General features: G+C 40.6%; 1 protein-coding gene across 3 annotated transcripts in view; it reads left to right on the top strand.

Annotated features, from left to right (window-relative positions):
• CNST (consortin, connexin sorting protein) overlaps positions 1–14191 on the top strand; it is a 75884-nt gene extending 61693 nt beyond the window's left edge. For all 3 annotated transcript variants that reach the window (XM_019730890.2, XM_019730891.2, XM_074316894.1), the window contains 2 exons: positions 8550–8685; positions 11548–14191. In XM_019730890.2, coding sequence (XP_019586449.2) covers positions 8550–8685; positions 11548–11753 — 342 coding nt within the window. In that variant the 3' untranslated portion in view covers positions 11754–14191. The remainder of the gene's footprint in view (positions 1–8549; positions 8686–11547) is intronic.
• Positions 14192–24968: the final 10777 nt, after the last annotated feature.

Genomic DNA, 24968 nt, shown 5'->3' on the forward strand with positions numbered 1-24968 from the left:
TCTAGAAATAGATATGGGTAATGATAGTACAGCCCTCTGAAGGTAATTAATGCCACTGAATGGTACATTTAAGAATGGTTGAAGTGGCAATTTTATGTTATATATATTTTACCACAACTTTTAAAAATAGTAAAAAATTAAAATAAATAAAGCTAATGGTACAGCACTGCACCCAGTGTGCCTCCTCTTGTTCATTTTTACCAGACCTCTGGTGCAGGAAGTTATCGAAACCAGGGCCACAGTCGTATTCAAATCTAGCTGTATTACTAAAAGGATTACCATTATCTGACTGCTTCTTTTCACACCAGTAATTCACTTGACCTTCTGGAAAAAAACCATGGTCTAGATTTAGCTTTTTAAATGTAAACTGTGAAGATGCATCAGTGCTGCTGTTGAGTCTCCTTGTCTTACAGAACATTTCATGGGGAGGCATTACTGTTGAACTAACGCTGTACGACAACTAAATGGAATAGCCCTTCCTCAAACTCATAATTTCACTTTTTCATACTAGATAACACCTCGTGGTGGAAACCATGCGTATTTGCATTTTAAAGTTGTCTTTTCTGTGAAGGTACTTTTTATACGTGATAGTCCCCTTTCCTATAATTCTGTTAGTCTGTTAAGATGTGCTGTTTTAAGAACCTCCAAAAGCTACATATGATTTACGAAATTAATTTACTTTCCTATAATAATGCTAAACAGACTGTTTCTGAATACTTCCCTCTCCATCCTGAGAAATATATTTATACCTTACGAATGAGGTGTGGGGCTAAGGAAAATGTCCATGTAATCATAGGCTTGCTTGTAAGTGTGAACCTTTTTTTTTTTTTTAATGCAAACATTGTTTCCTTCCTGGAGAGACCCTCCCTGTGTCAGGTGCTGAGGACACAGGGAGGGAGCTGAATAAGTTCCTGGCCTCTGGGGGCGCTCTGCTGCCACACCACTCGTTTTACTGGAATTGTTTTTGATGTCAGAACCCAACCCCCTTTTACCCAGGAACCTGGTAATGCTGATAAATCATTGACTTGCTGGGTTCTAGAACCTGGATGGGTTGAACTGTCTTCTTTTTAAACTCTTTAGCTGTTCCTAGCTTCAAAACCTGAGAGAAGAAATATGCTATACAAATTCAAAGTGTCAATCATGTAATTCAGAGAGCCCTTGTGAGCAGATTCTGGACACATGATATGCCATATGGAGATAAACCACTCATTTTCTTCATTAATGTGCACACGTGTAATCTATTTGCAGACATGTCATGTTCAGAAAACTATATTATATGCTTCAGGTTCAAGTAATTTTTCCATTTTTAGAAATAATTTATAGAGTAATAGCTGACTTTATTACTGCTTGGGTCTTTAGAAAGCTTTTAATCTAAAAGAGGGCAAAATATGTTCCCTGCCATCAGTCTAAATTGGCAACATTTACTTGGATATATCTTCAGGTCTCCCTCTTTCACAGGAAACAAAATAGGGGTGGACATAACCCAGAACTTTCTGATGGAGAAAGATGACAACCCAGAATCACTGTTCGGTTTGTCTTCACAGAAGCTGTCTAATTCGAAGTGACTTCTGTGGAGTCTTCGTCTCTATCTCTTAGCTAGATCTCTGAGATCGGGGAAGTTAAGTTACGTTAAGACCTGCCGCCATGGGATGCCCTTACCAAGATGGCAGGCTAGGAATAAACAGTAGTGTTTTATAGCATCATGTAAGTAGCTGTTCTAGGAATGTCAGACAAAGGATGGTCGTAGAAACAGCAGTCATGACTGTTCTGCCCAGAATGGCTCTTTGGTGGGGAGCCGAAGTCCATTTTCCAATAGAGGAAATGCAGTCTTCCAGTAACACAAGAGGGTTCATGGAAAACAGTTGACCCGAGATTTACGTAAGTGTCTAAAGAGCCCCATAGGATAATCCACGGATTAGCTATCTTTTCTTTGTGCCAAATGGTCTCATCTTTGCCTTTCTTTATCCTTCCCTCTCAATTTCCTAATTAATTAAATCTTCTCTGTACTGTCATGTCTCTTGCACCCAGTTCCTTTTCCATTTTAATTATTCTATTAATTTACACCTTTACTGCCTCTTCCTGGACTTTTGCAACAGCTGCCTAATAAGTTTTCCTATCGTCATATAATCCTCTCCCCCTCCAAATGGTCTTCCATTAGCCCTGGGTAAACTTGGGATCTCAAACTGATAGCCAAAGGGGCCAGTCAGGTAATAAAAGTAAATGAGATGACCTTGCTATAGAGTGATAAGGAGAAGGTCCCCATTGCCATGTCTAGAGGGACCCAGCATTTTACACTACAGATGAAAGCAAACCCACCTGCAGACCTAGGGCTAACACATAGACTGTTAGTTTAAACTTCTGCTATAAAATACTTCTTGCCTTCTCAATCTCTTCCCATGACTCTTTTTGGCTCCAGGGTAAAGGCTGTATCATGGCTTGGTATTCAGGACACTTGGTAATCTGGCCCACTCGCCGTTCCAACCTCGTCTCCTGCCTTCCTTTGTTCTCAGCCTGTACTGTAGTCAGACTGGCTTCCTCGCTGTCCCCCAAAGACACCTTGCATATTATCTCTTCTGATCTTTAGCATCTCTGTTACTCCGCTCTGGAGTGAGGAACCTCCTTTGCACACATTTATTTCTCCCAATCCTGCAGATGTAGGTCGTGCCTTTTCAGCATGTAGAGTGCCAAATGCAGTGCCTGGCTCCTGGTCAATATCTAGTAAATGCTAACTGCTGCCATTATTCTTTGGTCGCTGAAGTCTGTAATGTTTATTCCTTTCAGACTGCTCCTCTGAACTGCAAATGAGGGAGGGGTTGAGCATCATGCCTCCCACAGTCCTCTAGCTGTAACCTTCCCTTGTTATTACAGGACGCGCACGAGCACACACACATGCTTTCTGCACTAAATTGCAAACTCCTTACGCGTAGGGATCCGGTTGAATGCAGTTTTGTAGTCTCTATAAAGCCAACACAAGCTATACAGCCACCTCTACACAGTAAGACTTTTTTTCTTTTTACTGAGTTGACTTTGAAAAATAAATTACCTTTAAAGACAGATTTAGTGTTTATTATTTAAGGGGAAAAGCTGTGTCACTCAAATAAGTATAGGTTAGGTGCTGTCTATATGCACATCGCTCATCCGTACTCTTTGGCGTGTTTACTGAGCACCTGCTATAGTCTGGAAACTGGGGAGACACTAGTGAACCCAGATCCAGTCTCTGTTCTCGTGAGGCTCGTGCTCTAGTGGGAGAGGCACATAATGAACAAGCCACGTGAAAACAAGCAGAACGGTTCAGAGATTGGCAAAGCTATGAAGACCTCTCAGGGAGGGGATGTAGAGAGACTGAACGGGTGGGTGGGGTGGAGGAACAGGCTCCTTTCACCAGGGTGTCGGGGACGACAGTGGGAGGGCCAGCGGGATGCCCAGCACAGAGGGAACGTTCCACAGTGAAGAAGGGGGACAACGGGGGGAGGTCCAGGTGGAAAAGGCAAGCTGGAGCTACTTCCAATAGGGCCTCGTTAGACCAGGCTAAGGAACTGGAATGATATTCACACGGTGGTGGAGGCTGAGCAGATGGGACCTGATTCGCTTCCTGGCTGCTCTGTGGAGACAGAAATGTAGGCAGGAAGGGGCCAAAGAGAGGAGGCCAATCAGGGTATTGCAGTTATTCGGGTGAGAAGTACTGAAGGAAAGCATTCAGGTAGTAGTAAATCTTCCTATTTACACACTTTACTGGGGGTTGAAAAGTGGAACAGTATCTTCACATTCTTACCATTTCTTTTCCTATTTTATACTTATTAGCTTGTCCTTTCAAGCAAACCAAAACAAATTACAAAACCACGAGGTAGTGCCTAATCGAGAAACTTCAATACGTTATAAAAGTCCTATTTTTATGTTTAAAATATCCTTTTTGCTTTTTAAATGAATCTTATAAAATGTCAGCATTAACGTACTTCATCATCATTTGTTTTGTTTTCTTTTCTTTTCTTTTTCACTCTCTCCATATCGCAGCGTTCTAAGAGGCAGCACTGTGGAGATCCACCGTCATCTTCTTTCTGGAAGATGGCTTTCCTCCTTATATGCCTCCGCCTGCTCCAGCTGTGACTTGTTCTATTAATTTGCTGTACTGGCAGCCATGACATTAATCCCCTTCCAGATTAAGTGAATGACACGAAAGATATTTCCTCTAACCATCTCCTCCCCCATGACTCTCTATTGACAGATTTAGCCATTAGTTTAAGTGTCTTTTAGTTGAGGTGATGTGTAAGATAAGGATTTGTTGCTAGAGGTATATACTACTTTGGAAAGACAAAAGAAACTTATTAGGTTTAATATAGTATAACATGACACTAAGCAAAAATTTTTTATTAAATTTATTGGGGTGACATTGGTGAATAAGATTATGTAAGTTTCAAGTATACAATATTATAATACATCATCTGAATATTGCATTGTGCTCATCACCTAAAGTTTAGTCTCCTTCCATCTCCATATATTTGACCCCATTTTACCCTCGTGTCCCTCCCCCAACCCCATTCCCCTCTGGTACCCACTATCCTGTTGTCTATGTCAGTGAGGTTTTTTTGTTTGTTTGTTTGTTTGTTTGTTTTGCTTTCAGTTGTTGCTTTCTGTTTTGTATCCCACATATGGGTGAAGTCATATGATTCTGTCCTTTTCCATCACAGATGAAATACTGCCATTTGCGACCACATGGATGGATCTTGAGAGTATCATGCTGAGCAAAATAAGTCAGACAGAATAAGCAAAATATTAATAGTCATAGAAAATAAGATCTTTTCACATTAGGGAAATGGCAGGAGGTTTAATCTTGAGTTCATATTCAAGCTCTGCCAGTAACTGGGGCTGCAAGTTTAAGCATGTTATTTAAGCTCGCTAAGCTTGCCTTCTTCATCTGTAAAATGGATAATGCCTCTGTAAGAGAGTCGTCAAGGTTAAATATGACATTATGTAAATGTCTTTACCGAAAGTGTATAGATTCACTACGTTATGGTTTTTATTATGGAACCCAAATCTAAAGGAGTAGGCAGCGAACATCAGCTGGTTTTTCAGTGAAGAATAGTAGTGGTGAATTTGACATGTGCTTTTCCAGAATGAGATTGCTGGCTCTTACACCGTCTGTAATATGCTACTATGATTTATGAATGTTAATTCTCAAGTTAATTGGAAACCAAGCATGTGTTCGTGTTCAAAATGTACCAGCCTTGAGGTTCTGGATTGAGCAAAGCCTACATCTTTCAAAGAATATTATTTGGTATCTATTTTCTTTAATTTCGTGAGGAGGCAGTTCTAACAATAAGACCTCTGAATGTTTTCCTTGTCACAATAGGATTTACTGTAGAATTGCAAAATAATTTTGTTGTTACAACTAGTTCATTCTTAAATTGCTATTTAAGATGATTGTTGTTGTTTGAGAGAAAGGGCAGAAGAACTGATTATTTGCAAACATAGAGGACTAGGCCAGATGGATGTTTTGTTGTTGTTGAATTCTGCCCTTTTCATAGAGTGCCACCAGTAACAATTACATTAATTACAGCTTAGACATTCTTTTATTTAGTTTATGATACAAGGGCTTGGTATATTTTGTTTGGGTAGCAAAGGAATTCGGTAATTGACATGGGAAACCAAATTCAGTTTTTAAATCTATTTTGCTTTTGAGATTTTAACATTCTTAACCATTTAACATCAACATTACGGTTAAAAGGGGGGGAATAGAAATGTTTTTTTAGAGTAATTTGGAGGAGACACGTTTCTGTGTTCCCTAAATTAACTCCCCAACCTACTCTGAAACACTCAGTCTTTTGAGTGAAATCCCAAACTAAGACTGTGACCTTGTTTGGGCTTACTCCCCTTCTACTGTAGAATCAAGGAAAACTCTACCAAAGTCATTTCTTAAACTTTCTGTTTGACTGCCTTGGTGTGGTAAAGAGGAATTTCTGTCCTGGGAGTAGGTGCTAAGGCCTCTGTCCAAAACCCTTGCCAGAACAAAAAGGCCCCTTTCCACTTGTCTTCTAAGAGTTTCTGCCTTGGCTTGCATCTCCTATGCGTAAGCTTGGTCAAAGCATCCCTCTTCTCCATCTGTAGACTATAGGAGCAGGGCAGTTAGAAAAGAAACTGAGAAACCAGGAAAAGATCCCTGAGCAAGACTGAAAGGAAATAATGGAAAGGAGCATACTTTACTTCAGACGCTGGGGCAGGACCTGATGAAACAAAAGGTTTTTGGTGGGAGATAAAGAAGAAAATAGAGGGCATGGTTAGATTATTAGCCAACCATTAAGGGTTGGTGGGAGAGGATATCAGAATGTTGGCCCATCCCACCTAACTGTAATTTCTCGTATTCTTTGTCCCTCTTTCAAAAAGTTGCCAAAGTTTATTGCCACCCACAGCAAATAAAGTGGGGCCACTTGGGAAAACCTGTATCCCTTAACTGCATAACACTGAGAGCCAAACACCCCAGGAGCTAAGGTAGGGGCCTCACAGCTGCTGCGCTAGAACTGGCTTTAGGTCTTGGAAGCACATTCTGTATCTTACTAGATGATTTCCAAAGCGGTTCTCAGTCTTTCGACATCCATTTATTCATGTTTGCAATGTCTTTTGATTTAAGACTTGGGTCTGTCTGTGTAGATTCAAAGTTCATATCACCAAGATACATAGTTGACAGTAACGCCACTCTGGAGCTTATCCTTGGAGCTATTCTTAATAGGATTGTTTATTCTAAGTAGTTAAAGCAATTTGAAAATAGCTGTGGTATGTGAATTCACTGTTAGTAAATGTACAACTTTATTTTATGGAGAAATAGTTTATGAAAACCTCATTTTTTTACATTTGCTAAAAATAAAAAATATCTATAGTAATAGTATATTCAGTAAATTAAGTTGGATTTTCCATCTCTTGCTCTTAAGGAAGTTATTAGGAATTCTTTCCTTCTCAGTTTCAGCAGAATGCTTGTAAAATCATTTCTGTTTATTGTGTGAAGGGGATTTTTAATGTTGCTTTCTAAAGCAAGATTTGAAAGGCTGTCCCTTTGCATATTTGTACTTTCCATTTTAATGTCACTAAAGTACTTTAGTTTTCTCAGAAGGACCTCATCTGAAATACATTTTTTCTATAAAAAGAATAAATTGCTACCATATTGATTTTTTTTTCCCTGAGATAATGGTTTCTATGATTAAGGAAGACCAGTAGAAGACTCTATGGAGTTATTTGGCCCTAAAAGCCTTGAGTTATAAAAGGAACTAATAGCGTCTGTAATATTTATACATAGCACATTATCAGAGATAAGCTAACTGGCTGGAACTGGAAATTATATTAAGTATTTTCTGCCATTGATTAGCTAAATGACCTTACAAGCAGTCCTCAGCTGACAGTGATCTGATAGCAGCAAGCCACTGACACCTGCAGTGTTAGGCCCACAATGCCCACCTGTGTCATCACCTACAGCTTGCCCAGGCCGGCAACACACAGGTTAACTTCTATGAATCAGCTGCATAGGGGGCGCTTTAACAGGCCTCCTGCTTCCCAGCCTGGCTCTAACAACAGATCCTCTTCACTTTGTCCCTATACTTGGGAATCTTAACTCCGAAATGGCAAGGGCTTTTGGTTTTGTCTTTGTTCCTAAATAAGGGGTGGGGCAAAGGCAAGAGAGAGGGGTCCTAAGTGAGAACCAGAGGGTAGCATAGGAAGGGCAGGAGGTGGGGGACTGAAGAGATACTAGACAGCAAATTTTTTCTAGGAAGGGCCAAATAGTATTTTAGACTTTATGGTCTGTTGCAACTATTCAGTTCTGCCATTGTAGCCCCAAAGCAGCCATATACACAATTGGCTGTGTTCCAATTAAATTTTATTTACAAAAATAGGCAGAGGACCTTCGTTCTACTGACCATGGTCTGCCAACCTCTGCAAACCACCAAGGAATATGACCCTACTAGACTGGCTCTGAGAGAGATTCTAGAGGAGAAGTCCTGAAAATATTCTGAGCAGTAGAACATTCTTTAATAAATGCATAGTTTCTCAGAGAAACTGCGGACAACACTCATTTTGATGTTACAAGTTGGTATCAAATGTATTTTCAGTCTGACATGTTCATTTCTTTAAAATTCTTGGTGAATGAAAAAAGCAGTCGTAGATTATCAGCCTCTGTTATAAAGCAAAACTCAGCACTAATAATTAAGCCTCTCGCAGATTACTTAACAGGGAAGTGGGGCTAAAAGAAGAATAATTACGGGAGGCCTGGTTTCCGGTTCATGGCACGCTGCGTCACGCTGTGTCAACGTCTGTGGCCGTGGAGTCAAGTCAGGGTTTTAGAAACTCAGAGTTTTAGACGTGTGTATTTGGCAGTCATCTGCACAGAAGTGAAAGAATTATTCTGTTAAATACTGATGACTGTGATTTTTTTTTAACAGGAATTGAACAAACCTATAATAGAAATTCAATTCCCCGTTGAGTTGAATTCACCTTATTACTATTGTGTGTAAAGTATCATTGATGTTTCCCACCATAATTTTAAAAATGGTTCTTATCACCTCTGACAGGTTGCTCCTGCTGAAGGGTTGGTCTCTATATTAAAGAAGAGGAACGATACTGGAGGAGATCACCCTGCCCAGATGCAACAGAAACCATCTAAGCGAAGAGTACGATTCCAAGAAATAGACGATACCTTAGATCAAGGTAAAGAAACTGCTCGTGACTGACTCTCAGTATTTGCTGAATGAATGAATGAATGTATAACAACGCAGGATTTGTAAAAGAATATGTGCATTTACTTGTTTTATCTTCTATAAAGAAACAGAGAATTGAACTATCATTGGTTCTTACATATTTCCTAAGCATTTTGTTTGCTCAAATAAGTGAGCAAGTTGCAAAACAACACAGCTTTTGACCTCCTTTCCCACAGATAAGTCCTCAGTGTTCAGAGCTCATTTCAGTTTCCTTTTGAGTTGTTTTGTTTTGTTTGTTTTTAGGGTGTTTTTAGTGAGTCTGCTATTTTAGTCTTTTCAGCGGTAGTTCATACTCCTGTTTTATAAGCGTGGAAAATAATTATGAATTACAAGTGTATCCTCTTCAGTGATTTCTTTTTGACTCTGTAGTAAGAAGTGTCTCTTAAGAGCAGCAATTTGACACTCTTGCTGTGGTTTGACTTTTTCCTCCTGGGCCTCTGTTTAATTAAAGCGGTTGCTAGGTTTACCTAAGGCCTAGGTAAATAAGGGTGAGTGGAAATAGAGCCAAGAACCTATCAGGATGCTTCCCATGCTTATAGAACTGCATTGTTCAAGTAACAGTGTAAACATGTAGATATGCTTTCTAAGTATGACATAAAGTGTAGAGGTTTCCAAATTGTCACAATTACAAAGCTGATAGGAGCCTTGGAAATAATCTTTTCCCACTCCTCCTGTTACCTCTGCTCCTTGCTTGGAACTATCACAGTCTTCTCTGGATAAAGAGCTTAATTCTTTGTTTGCACTAATAGGCGCTGGATCGTGCTTGCCAGGGGGAGCCCTGGATTTAGAACTGACAATCCTATTTCACTTAGTAGCCATCTCATCTTAAACCAATCACTTAACGTGTGCTCAATAGACACACATGCCTCGTGGCTTCCGCATCGAACAGCGCAGCTCTAAGCCGTTTCAACACATACAGATGAGACAAACAAACTTGATGTTTTTAAATAAACTGTATTTAAATTTTTGTATATAAGTATGTGATTATGAAGAAAAGTATGGAAAGCTACATAAACTAGATTGTTAACATAGATAAGGGGGTGGTAGGGAATCAGTGCCAAAGAAAAGGAAAGATGGTGAAAATACTAAACTGACGTAAAAAACCCCAAAAGACACAACATGAATATGATCGTATTTATTCATTTGTATAAAAATAGATTTGCATATATACATATAAACTATTAAAATCTATTAAACTATGAATTTACAAATCACAGAACAATAGGATTACATAACCATTTTTATATAAAAATCCTGAAACCATATGTGTTTAATAAGGACAGAAACACCAAATTTAATAGTGTCTCTCTGGGGTGGGAGGGGAATATGATTGGGTAGAAGAAAAAGGGAGAATCTTTTAGATACTTTTGTGTTTGAATTTTCACAGGAAGAATATATTCACATTACTGTAAAATCTTCCAACTAAAGTCTATTTGGCTTATATTAGGTTATATAAAAATTTTTTTTATCATCAAAGTAATATATGCTAGTCATGAGAAAACTCAAACAATAATCAAATGAAAAAGTGTAGGTTCTTCAACCTTCCTTGAGGGTTTCCCCCAAGTACTGATTGAAGGGTCTTTCTTAATATCCTTTCAAGACACAGTCTGTATATACGAGTATGTATGTATATGTGTGTGTATACACTCTGACACATACACATGTCTTTTTTTTTACACAAATGGGTTCATTACATACTGTTAGTGTCACTTCTTTTTCATTTAACCGTCAATCGTGGACATTTTCCTATGAGAGAACATAATAAATTTACTTCATTCTGTTAAACAGTTGCATGGTATTCCATTATATGAATGTTCCATCATTATTTAACTATTCCATTGTAACTGCAATAACTGAGTTATTCACAACTTTTTGTTATAGCAAGCTTTGCTGCAGTGAACATGCTTATAAATATGATATCGTGTGTTGTGTGAATCTGTGGGCTCATTCCTAAAAGTGGATTTGCTGGGCTAAATGATAGGGACCAGTCTGGCCTGAGGCAGCGCTGGTTTACACCTGTTGTCCTAGCATTCTATTTAGTTAACACTTTCATTCTCAAAAGTGTGCCAGTCTGCAGGATAAATTAATTTAAAATTTTGATAGATACTGCTAAATTACCTTCCATGAAGGTTTTGATATACCCTCATCATGCTGATGCTAAAACTTTTTAGTCTTTCCCAAATATTTCTTATTTAACTGTGAATGATCAAGACTTTCTATATTTTTTCAATATAAAAGACCGATGTAGACATTTGTATTGAAAACAAACCTGCCAGAGTTATTAAGCAAAATAAGAAATTACTGTTCCAGCTACAACTTCACTATTCCACTAAGAAAATGAGAATAAAAAGGAGAATTATTAAGATACGAGCGTGATCCTACAGTCATTTTTTTTATTTTAATATCAAATTTTAGTTTAATATCAAATTGACTTTGATCTAAGGTGGTCCCATGATGTGAACTCCAAAGATATTGTAACAGTGAGGTTATAACTTATATTCTAAAACAATGCCATGAGCACATCAAACAAGTACTGCCTTTCATCCTCTTTTCTTATGAAAGTGGTCATATTTGTTGTCTAAATGAGATTGTTTTAAATTGAGCACTGACAGAGTCTCCAAGCGTGTATCTTTGTGACTCTAAAAAGTAGGTCCTTGTAGAACCATTCGGTCAGTGCACTAACTTTCTGTCAATGACTCCTGTTCCTAGAGGACTAACATAGAAACGCCTAGTTATCATCAATGGGAAGACTGCGGATTCTAGGATTTCCCTTTTGTGTCAATATAACTTTCCTCTGTTCTCATGTTTGCAGATGAAGTTGGAGGTGGTTCCTGTATTTTATTGGTCTTGCTGTGCATAGCTACGGTTTTCCTTAGTGTTGGAGGAACTGCATTATACTGCACTTTTGGTGACATGGAGTCCCCTGTTTGTATGGACTTTGCAGACAACGTGGACTTCTATTACTCCAAGTTACTGCAGGGAATGGCAGAACTTAAACACTGGATCTACCTCTCCTAGCAGCATTCAAGAGGGACAGGTCTGCTGGCAGTGAGAATCAAAGAGTGAAACTCATAAACAGCTTTTATTTTAGGAGTTGTGTAATGGTTGTGTCCCAAAAGGGACAGCCCCAGTGAGGAACCATGGACATCGAACACAGCAACTTTAAATGGCAGTCCAGAGGAACTCTTAGAATAATCCATGCCATGAAGCAGATGTTGAGCTGAACATTGTAGATGGAAGGAATGGTCTTTGGGGAGCGGGTCCATAGCCTCCTCGCTGCCTCTTACACTGAGCAGAATTAAACAGGGCAGTGTCGGAGCAGCACCATTTTAGCTTCCTTGGCAAGCTGACGGTTAAAGGTCACTTTCGGTTCACACTTGTTTGTCCAAAGACGTTGCTTCCAGCCATCACGCAATAAGTTTGTGTGTAAACCAAAAGGAGTTACCTATGGTTTCAGTGTCTTTTTTTAGTTAACCTTGGGAATACATGATTCAGACTTTGTGCGTTATTTCCAGATTCTGTTCTCCGTTTGTGAAACGGTTGTGTGTGTGTGTGTGACTGCACCTGTGTTTTTAGACAGTTAATCATAAGCAAATACCCAACGCAGAATAACAAAAATTATTTTTATTCTTTTAACTTGACTATAGATGTGCAGGCACAAATCTTCAAAGAAGGCTTAACTGTGGAACAGGTGAATGATAGAAACCTTGGCCCTGAAGTGAGAAACTATGACAGATCTGTGACAAATAACTTGATTAACTAGCCAGAAATTAATCATAGTCCTGACTAGAGGTAAAATTAAAGAGCTCCCTCTGAGTCTCAGGCAACCAGTTTCATCGTGGATTCAGTGCTTCCTGAAGCATGATGAACACTGGACTCAACACAATTCAGCGAACACTCGTTGAGCACCTATTATGTTCTGAGAATCTAAGAACACACATAAATATCAGTTCCTGCTCTAGATGTTTTAATTTTGGTCTTATGTAAAAAAGAAAAAAAAAATACTTTGGCGAATAAAATTAAATCATCATATATGGTTCAGTATTAACAGATCATGCATTCAGATGTTTGAAGGTGTGTTCATATCATGGACTGATTTAGACCTATTATGGGTCATTGAGCGAAAATTCATTCATGTCTTAAATAGGCAAATGTCTGTTTTTGTTTAAATCTGTCAGTTAGATGGCATTTCCTCTTCTAAGGCCTAACATTTAGGAAGCCTTGCTTTCACTTTTTATATCATAGGCAGCATTTAAAAAAGAAAAAAGAAAAAAAACATATGAATTACAGTTTTTTTAGCAAGTGATCATTATTTCATGTTTTTCTGTTAGGATCATTTTAAAGAAAAAGGGAGAAATTACTTTCTGTTGTTACTGCTGGTACAGTGCCTCTTTGTGTTGCTGCTTATTTATTTAGATTATATGAATTTTAAAGGGCTTTTATATAAGTTGAAAGGTGTCGTTGAGCATGCATTCGGTTATCCCAATGTAGATATTTAATTACCATGTACTTAGTATTCTATTGATTTGTCTATAATTTCAGTTCTTGTGTTTTTAGATTTGTTTATTTTTAAATTGATGTTTTATTTTCACTTATAATACTGTTTGACTTGTCTCTATCATGTCACCATAAACTAATATTTTCAAGGATTATAGATCAAAGCTATTTATTTAGAAGTGTACAAATACTGAAATTTAGATTCCTTATACTTAAGGCTGATTTTATTAGAAGATTATTTTAATGTTCTATTATAAATTTTAAGAATTTGTATTCAAATTGTATGTAAAATATGTAAAATGTCGACCGTACTATCTTATGTGGTTCTATAAAAGACATTCACAAACTACTGTGAGGGCATCCCCACCACAGGTAACCCTCTTCTGTTTTACCCTCTTGATTTGGTGATGCTGATTTTTGCCAGTTTTATGGTCAAGATAAGTCAAAACTTCCCTCCTGTTCTCTTTTAGGTCACTTTCGAAGCCCTAAATAATCTGTAGTGTCACATTTCTCTAAAGGCCACCAGGGCCATTATTTCTGAAACTGAAGATTTCCTAGGGAACTTCACACTGAGATGAAAGGGGTGAAATAATACCTGGGTCTTCAAGGGCCCAGTTGAGTCTCAGGAGAATCATGTGTGTTCTCACCACTTCCCAGGGAGGGTGAGGGGAATTCAGGAGCATACTGATGTCTTGACTTAAAATAGGCATGAAAATCTCAACTAGAAAAATTAGGGCAACTTAAAAAAAATGTAATCGTCGTTTATTGCATGAATTGGAGTAATTACATCTGGTAATGAAAGAATTGTTATCTCACGCATAAAAATTCGTCCAGTTTTACTATACTGTAATTCTTTCTGTCATTTGAAAGTACTGACAACTGTTTGTAACTAATCTTCCATAAGAACTGTATTTGAGGGTAACAGACCAAGCTTGTAATTTAAAGTCTACACCAACAAAGTGTCTCAGAGAGTTTATTTGAACCTAGGGTGCTGTGAAAAAAAATTGCTTTACAGTGAAAGTAAAATACCTTCAGAAGCTGGTCTGGCCCCACAAGCAGATGGCTCTCTATTTGGGGACGTCTAATAGGTACCTTGGTAAAGGCTCCCTCTGTTCCTAAAACACCTCCCCTACCTGCCTGACACAGGAACTGGCATTTGCTCTAAAAATTCCTTTAGATTTAAAAATCAGAATCCTCTGGGAGGTTTATTGAACTGTGAATTTATGTATTCTGCCGAGAGGATTGGAAATTTGAAGGTAGGCCTTATTTTGAAAGGACAGGCGTAGATTGGGTCTTGCTGGAGTGGTAGGAGGATGGGAGATGGGAGGATGGAGAAGCGGTAGAAACTGAGAAATGAGAAGGAAAGTGAGAAGAAAACAAAGAAATCCTTTAGCTATTAACCTGTTTTGCCGAAGCTGGCTTTGTGGCATTTACTCCAAATCCAGGGACAGTGAATTTTTTGTGTTCCTACTGACATGACCCATATAACTGCTCATTTCTGTGGGCTCAATGAATACTAATATTAGTCCTTCCTTGTATACTTCTTTCTGCAGTGTAATAGTGTTTTCACATTTATTTATTTGATGCTTAAATCAGTAAACACACAGTCCCTCAAGTCCGGATCTTTTAGCTCCCAAATACGGTAGTATACTTTCCAGTCTCACATGTGGCCTCCATCCTCAAAAAGAGTAGAAGTGATCTAGTGTTCATGGCACAAATTCTAGTGCTGTCCGCTATTTTTTTTTTTTTTTTAAATTTTATTGGGGAAGGGGAACAGGACTTTATTGGGGAACAGTGTGTACTTCCAGGCCTTTTGTCCAAATCAAGTTGTTGTCCTTTCAATCTTAGTTGTGGAGGGTGCTGTTCACCTTCAAGGTGTTGTCCTTTCAGTCTTAGTTGTGGAGGGCGCAACTCAGCTCCAGGTCCAGTTGCTGTTGCTAGTTGCAGGGGGCACAGACCACCATCGCTTGTGGGAGTTGAACCAGCAACCTTGTGGTTGAGAGGACGCACTCCAACAAACTGAGCCATCCGGGAGCTCAGCGGCAGCTCAGCTAAAGGTGCTGTGTTCAATCTTAGTTGCAGGGGGCGCTGCCCACCATCCCTTGCGGGACTCGAGGAATTGAACTGGCAACCTTGTGGTTGAGAGCCCACTGGCCCATGTGGGAATCGAACCGGCAGCCTTCAGAGTTAGGAGCATGGAGCTCTAACCGCCTGAGCCACCGGGCCGGCCCGCTGTCTGCTATTTTAACGACCTCAAAGATACATGTTATTGAGCCTCATGTACTAACCCTGTCAAAGTTACAGTGAGGTAAAACTTTCCTTCAGGACTTCTAGTACAATTTAAATCTTCCTGAATTTAGGCTGTGCGAGAAAAGGTATGCTAACCAAAGCGCATCTTTTCTCCCTGGTTCTAAGAGTTACTCCAGAATTCAACTTTTTGTCTGCTGCCCTGAGGTCCATTCAGAACAATGATCAGGGTTTGTCACTGTCAGCACTTTGACAAATGTTTGAATCCCTGCAGCGTTCATAGCACTGAGCTGGGTTCCAGGGCCCCAAAAACAAGAAATGGTACTGGCTTAAAGAAGTTAGCGTCTGGCGAGGTAAATGTGTCTGTGAAGGGAAATAAAAGTGAAGAAATCGAGGCTCATGATCCTTGTGGGGTGGGAGCTTGAGCGCATCCTTTCCTACGAGGTGTCACGCACTATTACAAATACAAGTAAAATTCTATCTAGGCCACCTGCATAGCAACGTGATAGACAGCAATCTTTTCTCACAGCTAAAATTCTAGTAATTATTGCTTTTCACGTCTAGTTAGCATTTGTGGCGTTAATAGTTTGTGGGCTTTCCAGCAGGGGTGAGCTCAGCAAGAACCTTCTTCAAAATTGAAAGTCTGAATAGCACAATTGAAAACCCATCTCAACTCTCCAGGTCTAGATGCTTCCCCAGTAAATGCTATCAATCATTTAAGTAAGAAATAATTCCCATCCTACAAAACACGCTTTCAGAAAGGAGAGTATACCTGCCAATTCATTTCATGAAACCAATATTACTCATACCAAAACCAGACAAAGACAATAAGAAAAGATAACAAATGACCCATATCACTCATGAACTTAGCCACAAAAATCCTTAACAAATATTAGTAGGTCCAACCAAACAATGTGCACACAGGATAATAAACCCTCAGTGAGATTTATTCCCAGGAATACAACGTTAGTTTAACACTCAAAAATCACTCACTGTAATTCACCATTTTAACAAACAAAAAACATTATACCAATGAATGCGTAAAATTCATACACCATTCATTTTAAAAGCAAAGCAAACCAGGACTAGATGTGAACATCCTCACCTTGATCAAGGGCATTTCTGGAAAACCCACAGCTAATATCAAATACTTAATGGAGAAAGACCCAATACTACTTCCTGAGGTCAGGAAAAAGGCAAGAATGTCCACTCTAATCACTTCTACTCAATACTGGATGTCGTATAAGAAGGAAAACAAATGGAGATATACAGAATAGAAAGGAAGAAATAAACCTTTCTGCAAATGACAGGATTGTGTATAAAGAAAATCCTAGGGAATCTATATAAAATGCTATTAGACGTGAGTTTAGCAAGGTCACAAGATGCAAGGTCAATATACAGAAAAATCGGACTGGCCCGGTGGCTCAGGTGGTTGGAGCTCCGTGCCCCTAATGCCGAAAGCTACTGGTTCGATTCCCACATGGGCCAGTTGGCTCTCAACCACAAGGTTGCTGGTTCGACTCCTCAACTCCCTCAAGGGATGGTGGGCTGTACCCCCTGCAACTAACAACGGCAACTGGACCTGGATCTGAGCTGCGCCCTCCCCAACGAAGATTGAAAGGACAACTTGACTTGGAAAAATATCTGAAAGTACACACTGTTCCCCAATAAAGTCTTGTTCCCCTTCCCCAATAAAACTGAAAAAATATACAGAAAAATCTGTTTTCCTGTAAACTAGTAATGAATAGTTGAAACATGAAATTAAAAATTCATGAATAAATGAATAAAAATTCATTTCACTTACAATAGCATCAAAAACATAAAATACAAATTTAGCAAAATATGTGCAAAACCTGTACAATGAAATCTATAAAACATTGCTAAAAAAAAAAAAAAAACTAAATAGAGAGATGTAATTTGTTCAGGGATTGGAAGATTTAGTATTGTTAATATTGTCAGTTCTCCCAGATTGATCCCTGGGAAACACCCCAGGGCCCCTCACTATTACAATAGAATCCTATTCAGTGATAAAAAAACAACTATGGATACACAGTGACATGAATGAATCTCAAAATAATTATTCTGAGGGGAAGAAGCCAGAAACAAAAGAGTACATAGTGTATATTTCCATTTCTATAAAACGTTAGAAAATGCAAACTCATTCCTAGTGACAGAAACAGATCAGCTCCCCGAGGGGCAAAGGATGGTGAGAGGATGGTATGCAAAAGTCATGGGGCCACTTTTGGGATTAATAGAAGTATTATGTATCTTGATTGTAGTCATAATTTCATGGCTATGTACGTCATTCAAAATGCATTGAGTCGTACACTTTACATAGATGCAGTTATGTACATAAATTACACCTCAATAAATTGTTCTTTTAAAAATCATAGCTTCATGGCATCTCAAGGTATTATCTCATGATATGATACACATTCCTGATGTGTATCAGAATACCTTATTTCACTGTGGTGGTTTAATTGGTCCAGAAAAAAAAGTGTGGTAACCTCCAACTACCACTTCTCATTTGTACAAGATCTAAGTACTCAACTAGCTACTTGTAATAAGTGTTGTAATAAGGTCATTCATTCAAAATGCCTTGATTGCAGTCCTAGTTCTGTTCACAGCTTTTTGATGCCCTCTAGTTCCTTGTGAAAAATTGAGATGGTGATTTAAAACGATGCAGCACTCCAAAATCCAAACCAAATCTAATTATAGATATTCTGTACGGACAACCCGATCTCTCTCTGGCCAGAATGCATTGATCAAAAGTGAGGTTTTGTGATTTGATTGCTTTTCTTAATTGCCTTGGATCAAGGGTCAGGAAGGAGATATGCACTTAGGGAGCAGAGAAGGCTCACATCATTCCCTGGAATGACGACAGCCCATAAATGGTTGCTTCTTATTTTCCAAGGGGGTTGATAATATCAGTACAAACCAAAGAAGAAAAAAATCTTTGCCTAAGCTTTTGGTCTGGATAAGATTCGGTCCAATAGGGACTGTAAATCTAGCCAGTCTGCTTTTTTCACACACACACACACACACACACATTTTTTGTTGATTGGAAAAACAAAGTTACTGGGATAGAAATAGTGTGGTCAACCCTGGAGAGAAGACTCGGGATATAGGTTAGTTTGGAGGTACGTAAAGCCAAAGACGGGAGGCAGTCCCTGGAGTGGGAATCCCGATGGTGAATGAGATCACACTAACTAGCTGCCCACCCCCTTCTCAGACTTCAGTATCCTCGTCCATGTAATTTCTAAGATAACTTTAGAATCCTCTGATTCTTTGACTATCCAAAAGTATTCTACTTTCCATCACTGAGAAAAGACGACGTGCATGACTGTGCTTGGCGGGTCCATGTAAGAGTTGGATTATGTTGGATGCGGTTTCTTTGAAGCTGTACATGGAAGTAAGAGGTGGAATCGACTGATGGATCCATAGACTTTGACGTGCCCACTGTGCCCAAAGCCCCTTTTTAAAGGAAGAGACTGCCACTGTGTACTGCCACTTCTGCCACTGGGGAAGGTACTATTCCCTGCAAATCAAGAGAGACCAGCCACACAACAGATGTGTGTAAGCATTTCCTGGCTGTTTAAAATCATGTGCTTTTAGAATTACCAGGAGGCGGTGTAGGCACTGTCTAGTTGGCTCTGTGTGGCAGAAATGAAGCTGGGATCCAAGGCGTTTCAGTAGTTTCCTTAAGGTCAAGATAAACAGAGCTAGTGAAAGATTTTCCACTTCAAACAAGAAGCTGGAAATATCTGTTTCTCCTGGGGTTGCCGTTGCATCCTCCTCCTACTGATCTTTTGTTACCTACAGCTTAGTACCCTGGATCAGTCAGCCACAGGTACGGGGGCAGTTGGTGTGTAGGCACCTGTACTTGTGTGAGGGATTCTGCGGGATCCCAGTAAGAGGGCAGAGGGACTCCCTGGCAGACCCTATGTACACACTCCGTGCCTAGGGAGAGCAGATCACGTGCACCCTGCCCAGTTATTGCATGAGACATACTAATACTAAAAAAGAACTTCTCTACCTGAAATTCAAATGTAATTGGAATTTAATTGGATATCCTCTATTTTCCTTGCTAAACCTGGCAGTCTTGTGGCACAGATGCTGAGGACCAAAGGGAGAGGCTCATCAGGGGGAGAGAAGCAAAGATTAGAGACGAGGAGCTCTGGGGAGCAGCTTTTGGCTCCCCTTTCCGGATTTCCTAAGCACATGCACTGCTTTGGGTCTGTGAACAGAAGACACGGCATCAGCACGGCTGTGAGAGCCATGCGTCTGCAAAGGGGCAGAATGGGGCCAGAATTTGTTGGCCTTTGTGGTGCTCAAACCTCTGCATCTCTAGAATTTAAACTTAGTTTTAATCTTTTACAAAAGTGAGACTTGAATGAGAGCTGAGCATGTCATACAAAAAATTAATTGATTACTTCACCTGTGTGCTGTATGACCTATAGCTCCCATCACACTCAAAGTCACAGACCTGTATTTCACTCATGGTTTTCAGATCACACCAGCTCATAACTCAAATAGGAAATCTGGCCTATAAGATCCATTTTGCATTAGCTCTGACGTCATCTTGTTTTTATTCAGGCCTTGTTCCAGATAGTAGATTGCTGGCTGCACCTAGCGGAAACTAAATTATTCATTTCCTCCTCTTGTGATAAAAAGATGGCTTTTTAGTTTGGTGTGTTGCTAGGCTTAGCTCTCGATTGCCACTGCTTTTCACCAACAACTGGTAGCCCCTCCGCCTTTGTGTTTTCAATCCGTGAGACCAGTGTCTCGTGATGAGAGCTTTCGTCTTCTTGGTCTGACCTTCTCTTCAGGACAGCAAACCCTATTTTCTGTTAAAAATGATTCCTCGTAAATAGAAGTGCATTAGTATTAGCTGTGGGCCAAATCCATCTGGTGTCTTCCTGTCTGTGTAGAGTGATAAATTGGCAAAAGGGCGGGAAGAGGAGGGTCAGGGAGCAGATGAGGCCGGTCCCTGCAGAGCCACAGCCTGTGTGCACAGATGTCAGACTCCTTGTGGATGGTGAGTGTCTATGTGCTGGGAAGTGCCCTCCCCAGAGCTCCCTTGGCCACTGCACACCCAAATACAGGGCACCGGAAATGCCATGTTTGCCTACACGTCTGCAAAGCGTCCTGAATCTGTCAGAGGAAAATGCAAGTAAGAATAGAGGGAACAGCACTCCAAGATAATGGAATTTTAGAAATCATGCATGTGGATGACGGTGCATGTGTACATTTTTTTTCCCCCATCTAGCTAGTTGCAACTCAGTCTAGCATGGGAAGGCATAAACACTTCAGGGATCAATAATTTAAATAACAGTAAATGCTAATGGAAAACATTGAAATGGTAAAAGAACAAAAATCACAAAATGCAGGCCTGAGCGACAGTATGGTGGGGGCGGCGGTGAGGGGGTGGAATACCTGTCTGCAGAAACTTCATGCAGGCCTTTGGTCAGCACCTGTATTTCCTTTCCCCAGAGGCCCAGAGGTGGCGCTCCTGGGGACCCTTCCGCAGCAGCCTTTCTGTGACCTCACTGCGCTGAGCGTCGTCTTAGCTGCAGGAGTTGACTGCAGTCCGCCCCCATGTGCGTTCTGGGGTTGCTATGGAACACAGACCCTCCCCTGTTGCTATGGAACACAGACCTTCCCTCCTTAACTCTTCCAGGTCCCACTTCTAATGGTATTGCCGTTCCCTACATTATTTTCAACAGGATTTTTCAGTTCTTCTGTGGAATACTAGGGTCAAAAGGAAAAGATTGCTTATTCCAATTGTGTAAGCCAGGTTCACCTCTGTGCCTCTTGAGTGAGAATTCTCGTTTTCTATTCCTAGCCTCGTCTCTCTGGCTCCCTCTCCCTCCAGCCTGGGGTCCACCTGGGAAGCTGCCTAGGTGGCAGTCCTGCCCCACCCTGCAGGGGCACTGCCAAACACTCACCTGTGGTTTGCACTCCTATCCACCAATCAAGGTTGCAGACAAGGAGAAAATGATCTTAGCGTCGAAGCCCACTTAGATTCATTTCATCTTATTGTTTAAAGAAGAAAAAGAGGGCAGGGGGAGGCAAGGTAGGGCAATCTTTAGGATTTAAATTTAGAATAGGGTTGTTTTGTTTTTTAAAGACCCCTGTATCTTGAACTCCAAGTGCAGGGTAGAGGACAGAGGCAGGTGGGACCCCACGCCCCCCTCTGGTGAATGAGGCTTGGAGCTCACAGCATCAGAAGGCCCAGATTCCCTTGGCTTTGCCTCCCTGGCACTGGGCCGCCAGGTCCACGGTCTTATTCCTTCTGTGTTCTCCTTCCATCCCGTTGGTTGATGCTGTTTAGGAGCCTTTGGTTTGGCTCCAATGCCACACTGTTTCCCCGAAAATAAGACCTAGCCAGACCATCAGCTCTAATGCGTCTTTTGGAGCAAAAATTAATGTAGACCCAGTCTAATTTTACTGTAAGATTGGGTCTTACCTAACATAATATAAGACCGGCTCTTATATTAATTTTTGCTCCAAAAGATGCATTAGAGCTGATGGTCCGGCTAGGTCTTATTTTCGGGGAAACACGGTACTTCTGCAGGAATGTTGTCTTTCACAGTCCCTTTTGCTCCCATAAAACCAGATTAATGGGGGGCCCTCCAGACAGCTAACCACTTCACCTGTCAGGAAGGGTTTAGACCATCATCAGAATACATTGAAAACGTGCCACTTTCACGCAGATGTTTACAGGGCTCCTGATGTTGCAGGGAAAGAAAATTCTTTCTAATCCCATTCCACGAGTGGAATTTATTTCAAATAAATAAATTTATTTCAAATACAAATCTCTTATTTAAAAAAAATCAATCTACTGCAGTCCCCCATGCAAAGGCCCCAAGTCATTGCCTAATAATATTCTTGTGCAAATAGACTGTTATGGGGGGGGGGGGGCCCTTGGTGAGGACAAAAGGAGAATCATGCACAGGTAACAAACAAACAAAAATTTTTATTCTAAGAAAATCAGTCTTGTAGCTGTTTGGCTTCCAGGACCCCTGCTCAGGAATACTATGTGAAGAATAAAGTGGCTTAGAGGATGGTCATCAAAAGCCAGTAGTGATATGTGGCTGCATTAGTAAAAATATACTTTATAAAACCAGGGTTATAAGTGAACACAGAAAGGTGCTATCAGAACCTCCTTCAAGGAAAGTCTTGTTGCCTCAACTGCTGGGCATGCTGACTCCGGGGACATTACTTGGTGACCTAGCTCCAGTTCCAGTTGGGCATAGTGATTCCTGGGGACAGTCACTCAAGATAGCTCTGTGAGTTTGCTTCATAAATAAGCTCCATGGCTGGCTCGCATTGTTTTTCCTCAAATAAGAGATTCCACACACTAGCCTCTGACCGAGAGCTTGCTCTTCTGCGTACTGGTTATCGGCTTCAGGAGTTGTCTCAGCTTCTGAGAGCTGCCTCTCACTCCTACCCAGTGCAGCCCACATCCATCTAAGGATCAAACCCAGGGGATGAAGACCTGGCCATCTCAGCCCAAATCAGGACAACTCTGGAAAGCATTCTAGCTCCAGTGACCCCTGGGGGTTGGCCCAGGCTGCCTGGACTGCAGCTCCACGTCTCCCTCTGCCCACGCCTGTTTTCTACCGGTATTGATCTCAAAGATTCTCCTTTGTAAATATCCTGTATGCCAAACTCCTCTTCAGGGTCTGCTGTCCAGGGAACCCAGCCTGCAGAGAAATCATGCCAGTTCTCTGATTCGGGCAAGTTATATCACACTCACAGAGCTGCCTTCAGAATTTGGACAAAGATTTTGTTCAATCTACAAAGCTTTCTATGAGTCAAAGCTGCCGGAAATGAAATAGGCATCCTGTAAAGGGGAGGTGATCTTCAAAGAGGAAATGTTCACAGAAAAACAGTCTATTGGAAAGATGAAGGCTGTTCACCTACGAATGGATGAAGTCAAGAATCTTAAGGGTGGATGGAGTGGAGGTCCTCCGGGGTCCCTTCCTACATCAATATCTGTATCAGTTTGCTAGAGCTTCCATAACAAAATGCCACACACTGGGTGGCTTAGACAATAGACTTTTTTTTTTTTCTCACCGTTTTGAAGGCTAGAAGTCCAAGTTCCAGGTGTCATGCAGTTTGGTTTCTTCTAAGGCCTCTCTCCTTGCAGATGGCCACACCTCCCTGTCTTTAGATAGCCATCCCTCTGTGTCAGTGTCGTAATCCAGTCATAATAGATGAGAGCTCTCCCACATAACCTCATTTTACCTTAATTACCTCTTTAAAGGTCCTCTTTCCAAATACAGTTACATTCCGAGGAAGGGGAGGGTGGTTAGGACATCAGTATATAAATTTGAAGGGAGCCACAATTCAGCCCATAATCGTATCCCAAGGTTTTCATGTATCCCAGATATCCAGCACCTGTTAACACACATCCAGCCCACTATAATTATAAAAGATTAAATTCAGTATTTAATGACACAAGACAGGGCTGGCCAGGGTGATATTTGAAGGAGCATTTATACAATTAGAGAAAGTTAACTGCTAAATAATTGGTCTGTTAGTAGCATCTTAATGCTGTCTTCCTAAGTGTATTAGATACTGTATGACTGTCAAATCCACTCTACTTAATTCAGGTCATCATAACACTGGTTAGGATAGCCAGAGCGCACGTACACACACATACACACACACACACACACACACACATTTATACCAATGTGTGTTCACACACCAACACAGACTCTATACCCAAGAAGGGACAAGGGGACTTTCTAGAGATAACAGGAGAACTGGATTTTCTGGGGATAGTATCTGAGTACTGAAAGCAAAAGCCTACTATGATGGTTTTGCCTCTTATATACACTCGGTGTTCCTTTATTCATCCATTCAAACAATTGTCAGGGGGTTCCAATTACATGGAAAGCATTGTGACCATTGATCTGGGAAAAACAACCTTGTAATAACTCAAAATCTCACCCTCAAAGAAGGAACACGTTGGTAAGACTAAGCTGTGCTGCAGTAATGACACCACAAAGCACGGGCTTTGTCATCACAAGGATTGGGCTCCAGCCCAGCTGTATCCTGTGCCAGCTGTGTGATCTGGGGCAAGTCACTCAACCTCTCTGAGTATCTGTCCCTCATTCATGCAATGGAGAATAATAATAATACCTGCCTTACCGGTTCCCATCCACACGTGATGGGTTGGAGAAGCTTCTGCTCTTCTGTAATTTCCATCAGCACCCCCCAAAGCTTGGGGGCCCTAGATAGTCCTCCTCCAGGGCCATCTGTAGCTGAGATACATGTAATGTGCCTCTCTAACCACAAGAGAGTGTGCTTAGCTTGAAACAGATACAACTAATGGATCGCATGATCTATTTATCTTACAAACAAGGACACTTCGCAGCTGGTATAATTATGCCAGGACAGATGCAAACGGGGTTGTCCCAGGAAAAGTGGGACATATGCTCACCCTACGAATGAGTCCAAGAGTCTGGAAGAGAG

The sequence above is a fragment of the Rhinolophus sinicus genome, linkage group LG12, assembly GCF_036562045.2.
Source record: "Rhinolophus sinicus isolate RSC01 linkage group LG12, ASM3656204v1, whole genome shotgun sequence".
NCBI lineage: Eukaryota > Metazoa > Chordata > Mammalia > Chiroptera > Rhinolophidae > Rhinolophus > Rhinolophus sinicus.